This window comes from Plasmodium gallinaceum (genome assembly GCF_900005855.1).
Source record: "Plasmodium gallinaceum strain 8A genome assembly, contig: PGAL8A_v1_123, whole genome shotgun sequence".
Lineage (NCBI taxonomy): Eukaryota > Apicomplexa > Aconoidasida > Haemosporida > Plasmodiidae > Plasmodium > Plasmodium gallinaceum.
The window spans coordinates 4,256-14,520 of NW_021628281.1; the positions used below are offsets into that span (position 1 = coordinate 4,256).

At 21.0% G+C, this 10,265-nt stretch overlaps 1 protein-coding gene across 1 annotated transcript, besides 3 other annotated features; it reads right to left on the reverse strand.

Annotated features, from left to right (window-relative positions):
- Nucleotides 1–2,173: part of a repeat region that runs on past the window's edge.
- Nucleotides 2,174–2,321: 148 nt separating this feature from the next.
- Nucleotides 2,322–4,311: a repeat region.
- A 31-nt stretch (nucleotides 4,312–4,342) lies between these two features.
- Nucleotides 4,343–4,941: a repeat region.
- Nucleotides 4,942–8,848: 3,907 nt separating this feature from the next.
- On the reverse strand, nucleotides 8,849–9,952 carry ALBA3 (DNA/RNA-binding protein Alba 3, putative; the record flags this gene model as incomplete). The annotated part of the gene is made up of 3 exons (XM_028673248.1): nucleotides 8,849–8,904; nucleotides 9,230–9,392; nucleotides 9,902–9,952. The coding sequence occupies 3 exons, from the start codon at nucleotides 9,950–9,952 to the stop codon at nucleotides 8,849–8,851; spliced, it is 270 nt and encodes an 89-aa protein (XP_028529720.1).
- Between the last annotated feature and the right edge of the window lie 313 nt (nucleotides 9,953–10,265).

Sequence of the window (10,265 nt, forward strand, 5' to 3'; positions counted from 1 at the left end):
TATTAATTGAATCCATTCCAATAATACCTTTACAATCTGTTTTAATTAAGGTCTTAGATCCTTTAATATAATTATCGAATGTATCACATGCTACCACTATAGCAAAGAATTCTTTTTCAACCATACTCCATCTTTGTTGTACTTCATTTAATTTCTTCTATTTAGAATGAATGAATCTACTTTGATTTATGTTCTTATCAATTTAAGTCAATATAGCTCCTATGGCATAATCTGATGAGTCAGTATAGATAGTGTAGGGTTTTTCTAATTATGGAAATGAAGGATAAGTTATTTCCGTCATTTATTCTTGATTTGATCCAAAGTCTTTGAATGCTCTTCTTTCAATTCAAATTTCTGTTTTTTAGTTAATAATGGAGGTAGATTAGAATTCCACTCTGAAAAGTTCTTAATATAATTCCTGTAATAATTAACAGCTCCCAAGTATGATCTTAATTGCTTTTTAGATTTAGTTCGTTTTGCCTCAATAATTGTTTTCAATTTATCTAATGTAGTTTTTATACCATTTCTATCTATCTCTTTCCCAAGATACGTTATAGATGTTTTAAACATTTCACACTTTTCTGTATTTATTCCTAAATTATTATTACAGAGTAATTTATATACTTGTTTTAATATTTCTACGTGTTCAAATAGTGTTTTTGTAAGAATGATGATGTCATCAATGTGCACAACTACATAATTCTCTTGAATTAATTGCATAAAAATATGTTTCATTATTCTTTGAAATTGTGTAGGACTTGTTTTTAGTCCAAATGGCATTACATTAAATACAAATGTTCCTCTCTTCGGAACTATAAATGCAGTATATGGTTTGCTACTTTCATCCAATGCGTTATTCCAAAATCCATTTTTGAGGTTTATTTTCGAAAACCATTTTGTTCCGTGAAACTCTTGAAATAGGTGTTTCATATGTGGGATGACATATAAATTATCTAATATATATTTATTTAAATACCGATAGTCTAACGTGACTCTCCATTTGGCCTGTTTTCCTTCGAACTATTACTATTGGTGAGATCCAGTCTGCATTAATGTCCTTATTTATTAATTTTAATTTTATCATATCATCTATTTTTCGATGTAATTCTGATAACATTTCTTAACTCAATGGTTTAGGCTTATAACGCCGAGGTTTCCCTTGTACCTGAGTAGAAACTTTATATTTGTTGTTGAGTTCCATGATTTTATTTCCCTAGAGTCTTGTATTATTTCTTAATACCTTTTCCAACTCTTCTTTATTTTTCTGATCTTTTAAATCAGATTCTTCAATAAAATTCTGAATAATTTCTTTATTCGAATTCTCTAATTCATCTACTTTTACTTCAGATTTAACTTCCATGATATACATATGTTTATTTTTTTCCTTTTATGATGGAATATATTAATTCGTCCATTACTAAACCTCTAAGTAATATAAGAGGTTTATTTGTTTTGATTATTGCAAATCTGATGAATACTTTTATATTAGTAGATTACTTAAATATTTTCATCTTTTTAGATTTCATTGCAATATCTCCATTATATGTTCCACAAACCTTGATTCGTTGTATTGATGTGTCTGGATCTATACCTAGTTCGTCGGATGAAACTGTTGATACAGTACATAAATCTGCCCCTGTATCTAGTATCACGTTAACGTTATGTCCGTTAATTTCTACTGTTTGTTCCGCATTTATACATCGTCCTTGTTCTCCCTCAAGTTCGATAGTCCTATTAACAGATGATCCAACTTCTGCTGAGTCTGTTCCATCTTCATAGGATTCCTTGTTGATATCCATTTCTTTCTCCTTGAATACCTTATTTATTGTATTCCTCTTTCTATTCTTCTCTTCATCACTTCCTTTAGGTTTATTCTCTTTATATCTTTCCTTTACTTATTCTTTTTGTCTTTTCAGGTGTTCCAATTGTTTATTAAGGTATCTTTGTATTTGACAGATTTTCTGTGAATTAGCTTCATTTTTCATTATTTAAAAATTTAAATCATATCTTTTATCTGTTATTATACCTTTGATTTCATCTTCTTTATCTCATATAACTTTATTTCTACATACTAATGCCAAATGTTCTACGATATTACAATTACTACATTTTTTTTTCTATGTAGGCAATCCTTTTTAAGATGATCTTTTTAAGCGCAGCAGTAACATTTATTAAATGTTCTGTCTTTCTTTTCTGAATATGCATCCTTATCACTATTTACTGCCCCTACATTTAAGTTATTATTATTATTTTCTTCCTTGTACATGTCTTTTAATGCAAACATTGTTGATATTACATCCATAAATTCTTTATTCTTAGANGCCTGTTTTCCTTCGAACTATTACTATTGGTGAGATCCAGTCTGCATTAATGTCCTTATTTATTAATTTTAATTTTATCATATCATCTATTTTTCGATGTAATTCTGATAACATTTCTTAACTCAATGGTTTAGGCTTATAACGCCGAGGTTTCCCTTGTACCTGAGTAGAAACTTTATATTTGTTGTTGAGTTCCATGATTTTATTTCCCTAGAGTCTTGTATTATTTCTTAATACCTTTTCCAACTCTTCTTTATTTTTCTGATCTTTTAAATCAGATTCTTCAATAAAATTCTGAATAATTTCTTTATTCGAATTCTCTAATTCATCTACTTTTACTTCAGATTTAACTTCCATGATATACATATGTTTATTTTTTTCCTTTTATGATGGAATATATTAATTCGTCCATTACTAAACCTCTAAGTAATATAAGAGGTTTATTTGTTTTGATTATTGCAAATCTGATGAATACTTTTATATTAGTAGATTACTTAAATATTTTCATCTTTTTAGATTTCATTGCAATATCTCCATTATATGTTCCACAAACCTTGATTCGTTGTATTGATGTGTCTGGATCTATACCTAGTTCGTCGGATGAAACTGTTGATACAGTACATAAATCTGCCCCTGTATCTAGTATCACGTTAACGTTATGTCCGTTAATTTCTACTGTTTGTTCCGCATTTATACATCGTCCTTGTTCTCCCTCAAGTTCGATAGTCCTATTAACAGATGATCCAACTTCTGCTGAGTCTGTTCCATCTTCATAGGATTCCTTGTTGATATCCATTTCTTTCTCCTTGAATACCTTATTTATTGTATTCCTCTTTCTATTCTTCTCTTCATCACTTCCTTTAGGTTTATTCTCTTTATATCTTTCCTTTACTTATTCTTTTTGTCTTTTCAGGTGTTCCAATTGTTTATTAAGGTATCTTTGTATTTGACAGATTTTCTGTGAATTAGCTTCATTTTTCATTATTTAAAAATTTAAATCATATCTTTTATCTGTTATTATACCTTTGATTTCATCTTCTTTATCTCATATAACTTTATTTCTACATACTAATGCCAAATGTTCTACGATATTACAATTACTACATTTTTTTTTCTATGTAGGCAATCCTTTTTAAGATGATCTTTTTAAGCGCAGCAGTAACATTTATTAAATGTTCTGTCTTTCTTTTCTGAATATGCATCCTTATCACTATTTACTGCCCCTACATTTAAGTTATTATTATTATTTTCTTCCTTGTACATGTCTTTTAATGCAAACATTGTTGATATTACATCCATAAATTCTTTATTCTTAGATAATTTAATTGGTACTTTTACTAAACAATTAAATGGGATTCGCAATATAAAAAATCTCCATAAATCGTCAATATTATATCTGTTTGCTTCATCAAAACATAAATAACCATCAACATATTCCTTAAAGTCTTCAATGAATGAATTCATAGCTTCCAGTACACTATTCCTCCTATCTACAAATAATAGTTTTCTCATATGTTTAATACTCTCATCACCATTTTTAATTAACTTCTTCAATAATTTTATCTTTAACTGTAACATTTCTGTTATTTTCTCATCGCAATATAATTCTGTTATCCATCCTGAATAGGATGTTGGTAATAAAGATTCTACTATCATGCATGTGTCAATTTTGGTTAATTTTCTCATTTTAACTCTGTTTTCAAGCTTATAAACCATTTAGAGTATTTTTCAAACGAAGCATCTTCCAATTTTGATAATAATTTTGGTATGTTTACTTTAATGCTCTCCAAATCTCCATTTGTTCTGAATATATAAGACATGCTAATAGGTATTATACTTTTGAACATATCTAATTCTAACTTGTCTATTTCTTTATCCATTGTTAAAATACCGCTAATCCAATGAGGGTTCTGTTTGTGCTGGTTTAGATTTTCCTGCCGATGTCGCCAATTGTTTTATTAACTGTGTTCGGTAACTTTGCTATAGTACTGGTTAATAAAAGTCTTTATTAGCCTATTTGGAAAATAAAAGGACTATTTTTTTTTTTGTATTTTTATAAAAAAAAAAATAAAGACGGTTAAAAAAAAAAAAATTGATAAAAAAAAAGTCAATTGAAAAAAGATTTGTTAACAATAAATAAAAATAAAAAAAAAAAAAGAAAAAAAGAGATTTTTTTTTTTTTTTGGAATGAAATATGATTTGAATGAATTTTGTAAGAGAAAATTTTATACATATAACAATAAAATTTTCAAGTAAATATTTATATAATTTTTTTTGTATTGTCACTAATTTTTTATGTTTTTTAATTCAACAGCAATATATATTAATTGCTGAACATAACTCATAACAAAAAACAAGTAATATATATTTAATTGATGATCAATATTCAATAAAGATATAAATTTTTAATAAAAATAAAGATTTTTATTAAAGTAAATAAATGCCTATTGAAATTAAAGAATGCCGAATGAATTAGACTACATAATTAAAGATCACTCGTTCAAAGCATATAAAAATATATATAAATATACAAAAATTGTAGAAGCACCTCTACATGCACTTTATTAATTTGTTTGTTCAGTATTCCAGTAAAGTCACCAAACACCCAGTTAATAAAGCATTATTATAGAAAGTTAATAAAAGGTAATATTAATTATTATGAAAATAAAAAGTAGCAGTTATATGGAAAATAAATAGTTATTCATATGGTCTGTAAATAATATTACCGATCTTTTTTGTATAATATTTAGATGAATAAATGGAATAAAAATATTTTATTATGTGCATGCAAAATTTTTAATAAAGTATGCAATCATAGATGTCTACATTAAAATAGTTACTCAAAGATTATATACACACAAAAAAAAAAATAATTTAAAAAAAAAAGGGTAATATTAATAAGAAAAAAATAGTTTTTATTAATTTCTTTCTTTTGGATGATGTGCAAGTTACTGTGGAGTGTATATATATTTTTTTTTTAAGTTAAAATGTAATATTAAGGAAATTACATTTTGAAGAATTGTATAAATTAACTTAAAAAAAAAAATAGTTAAATATTAATTAGTATTTGATGTTGATTAATAAAAATAAATATTTAAAATTAAAATCATAATTCAATTAAAATTGAATCAAGTAAAGTTTCCTCTACATTCTCTATATTAACTTGTTTGATCAATAGTACAGAAGTCATTTAACGAATAATTAATGAATCAGTATACCAGAAAAACGTGAACATTGAAATATGCACAGTAGAGATTGTGAACTTTAAGAAAAATTAGTATACTAAAAATACGTATATTAAAAAAAAGTTTTTATTTTTTTTTGTATGTCCACTAAAAAAAAAAAAGTTATACAAATGTATTTTATGCAAATGATAATTTATTAATTTTTTTTTTATTATTAAGAATATAAATATTATTTTTTTTTGAAGAAGTGTTTTTTTGCTTCTTACATAATGAATATATAGCATGTGGTAAAAATATGTAGTGTTATGTATAACAACAGTTGTACAGTATATATGTTGACTTAATCGCGAAGTAAATAAAAAAGTTGATATTAAATGATAAATTATTAAACGTTATGTAAATATAAAAATTTTAAAATAAAAATTAATTTTTTGTTAAATAATATAATTTATAGGTAATTTATTATTATTTATAATAATTAATATTATGATGAATTTTATAGAAAACCCTTTGTATTTTGTTAATTAACTTGCTTATATTAAACAATATAAAAATCTTTGAATGACCAATTAATACACCAAATATTAAGGAAATAATTTAATAAAGGGTGTGTAGAACAGTTATACTATTTGTTTTTTTAATTATATCAATATTTTCGTTATAAATAAGTAATATTATATAATTAAATTATATAAAATAAAATAAATAGTTATAAGTAACGTACATTTATTATTCTGAACGTATTAATTATTTTATAAGATATATTTATCTAATTTAAGAAAAAATTCTAAATATATACATCTATAAAAAAAAAAAAAAAAAAATGATCAATTTTTTTGTTTATATTTTTATAAAAATAAAAAGNGTACAGTATATATGTTGACTTAATCGCGAAGTAAATAAAAAAGTTGATATTAAATGATAAATTATTAAACGTTATGTAAATATAAAAATTTTAAAATAAAAATTAATTTTTTGTTAAATAATATAATTTATAGGTAATTTATTATTATTTATAATAATTAATATTATGATGAATTTTATAGAAAACCCTTTGTATTTTGTTAATTAACTTGCTTATATTAAACAATATAAAAATCTTTGAATGACCAATTAATACACCAAATATTAAGGAAATAATTTAATAAAGGGTGTGTAGAACAGTTATACTATTTGTTTTTTTAATTATATCAATATTTTCGTTATAAATAAGTAATATTATATAATTAAATTATATAAAATAAAATAAATAGTTATAAGTAACGTACATTTATTATTCTGAACGTATTAATTATTTTATAAGATATATTTATCTAATTTAAGAAAAAATTCTAAATATATACATCTATAAATATATATAAAATAATCTTTGTTAACATAAAATAACAATTCTCCATAAAATAAGTACTTAACAAATGAGAAAAAAATAATTATTCATCAAAAATAGATAATTAAATTTTTTCAAATTAAATTCAATTATCCATAAAAAAAAAATTAGTAAAAAGAAAAAAAAAATTATTAACTACATCAACACTAAAAAAAATAAAACATTATTCAAGGAAAAAAATTAAAAAAAATTTTATGCTATATATATAACTGCGCGATAGTAATTTTTGTTAGATTGATAAGGTATTTTCTTAAATATTTTACATGCATATTGATTATCTGCATTATATTAAAATTAAGATATTTAAAAAGATGAATAGCACATTTATTAACTAAGAATATAATTTTAGAATTTCTTTTTATATGAATTACTATTAGAATTTTATATATTGTATTTCTTTAAGTGAATTGAAAAATTTCTTTTTCTTTTATTATATTAATAAAATAGGAGGAATGTCATTTGATTATATTTAATATTAAGTAAATAATCGTTATAATTAAAATATGCATGTTATATTAGCAGTGACATTTAAATTAACTTTATAACATTTATACATTTTTTTTAACATTTACATAGTTATTTTTAATGAATCATTAATAAATAACTGATAATAATTACTATTAATTTATTTATTTTTATTGAAATGTTATTTTATTTTTTATAACAAAACAGATGCATGTAATCAGTTTAAAATTAAATTATAATTTCTTACTATAATTAAAATGTATGAAAAATATAGTGTCATCACTATATTAATGGAATAAAATTAAAATTATTATTATTATATTTTCAATATAAATAATATAATATAGTATATATTCATGATTTTTATTATAAATGCATTTACTCTTTCATATCATCCTTTTTTTACTTATTTTTATTAATTTTTCTTATTTTTAAAGTATTTTGTATATTATACTGCAAATTAAAAAATAAAATAATGCATGCATAAATTTTTAATTTTAATTTCTTTTCTATAACTAAAATTTATTTAATTATATATCACTATATTGTTAAATTATAATGAAGTAAAAATCTATAATTCATTATAATTAGTATAAAACAAAAGATGCCATTAATTATTTTTAAAATTTAAATGTTATGACATAAAGGTCTACATATACTATCGTTATTTCCAAATTTATAATTTAAATTATAACAAAATTATTTTTCTATTATTTTTTTTTTTATTATTATTATCAGAATCAAATTATACAATTGTAGAATTAAGCAACAAAATATTATTTTACAATAATAGGCATTTTTAATTGTGCAAATATTATTATTAATTTTTTTTTATTTTATCCTCTCTTTTTTTTTTTTTTAGGATAAATGCGTAATTTGTATTTTTGGAGTTTTTTGTTTGAAAAAAATGAGAGGAAATGCTCAATTATTAATCTTAGATACAGTGTATATATGTAACATTTTATTAATTGATTATATTTTTATAATATTTATACATAACATATTTATGAAATTTTATAATAAAAATTAATATAAAATATCTTTAAAAGAACTTTTTTTCTTTAATTTTTTAATATTTATTATTTTTACTTTTTATATTTTAATTATTTTATTTTTTAAAAAATTAGGAATATTAATTATATCTAAAAATATATATAAATTTATATAAAAAAAGAAGTACTATAAAAACATATTTCTTATTAAAAACATATTTTACATCTTAAATAAAAGTAAATAAACATGAGAGATTATATTAATTCAAATATTATTTTAAATTCTAGATGCAATTCTCATACAGAGGAAAATTTTGTTATTGAAGATATTTCAACTTTAAAAAAATACCGTACAAGAGAGAAAATAAACAAGTTATTTTTTTTTATAAAAATTTCTTTATTTACCCTACTAATTTGGATATTACTTTATTGTGAAAATGTAGATTATAATAAAACTTATAAATTTTTTTATTATTTTTTACCGTTTTTTTTAAATATTTATCGTTTTATTTTTCTTTTAGTACAATTACAGATCATGGAATGATAAATACAACCTAAAAAACAAATTAGATTTAGGAACTAAAAGATCTTTAGCCGAAGGTAAGGAAGTAATAGAACCAACAAATGAAGTATTAAAAGTAAGTTCATCAAATATACAAACAAATTTAGAAGAAAATAATACAAAGGTTGAAAAATTAGAATTAAAAGAGGAAGAAAAGGATAAAAAGGAGATAATAAAAATAGAAAATGAAAATGCATTTTTTTTTTTTTTTTATAATTTTGTAAATACTTTAATAATTTAATTTATATATATATATATATATATATATATATATATATATATATATATATATATATATATATGGATATTAAAATTACCTATATCTTCCTTTTCCATAATTGAAGCAGCACCAATAGCAATTTTAGTTGCACTACCTAAACCTGTTATGATAACTTCATCAAATGGATTTTTTTCTTCATTTCCTGTAAACATTCTTTTTCCTATTCTTGCATAGAAAGTTGGCTTTTTTGTCATAGAAACCTGAATTAACACATAAAAAAAAAGTTATAAAATTTATGTTTTTCTATAAAATGGTATTTATGGATTCTCTTATTTATTTAAATGTAAAGTATATTTATTTAATAAATAGTTTAAAACAATATTTAATGTAAAACAGAAAAGGAAAATAAAAAATAATAAATGGTTAAAACTTTAAAAATAATATGAATTTATTAACTGTGTATAGAAAATAAAATGATTAATCATTAAAACCATATTAAAAAAAAAAAAATAAAATAAATAAAAATAACACATGGTAGAAATTCGTATAATAATAATTAATGAATAAAAATATTTATGGTAAAACTTAATAACAACAAAAATAAAAGTGAAAAACATAGAACAAAAGAAAAAACGTTAAAAATAAATAACTAAATAAGTATATATATGAAAACAATTATTATGGGAAAATATAATAAAATATGTTAAAAAAAAGAAATTTATTTTTTTCATTTGGATTTATAATATTATTTTATAAATGGGATTATTACTTGAATTGAATTTTCAGTTCTTTCTTGTGACACTTCTTCTCCGCTTCCCATTTTTTATAACACAATTAATTATGTATAAATATATATATATATATTATATAAATAAGAAAAAAAAAAAAATAAAATAAAATAAATATTTAATTTTAAATATTAACAAAAATGTTTTTTTAATTAAAAAATATATATATTATAAAATAAATATCTTAATATATAAATGTACAATATATATATATATATATATATATTTATATATATATATATATGAATACATAAAAAAAAAAAAAAAAAAAGTGATTTTTTTATCTAACAAAAAAAATGTTTAAAGTACATTTTACTTTAAATATTTTATTAACAATTTTAAAAT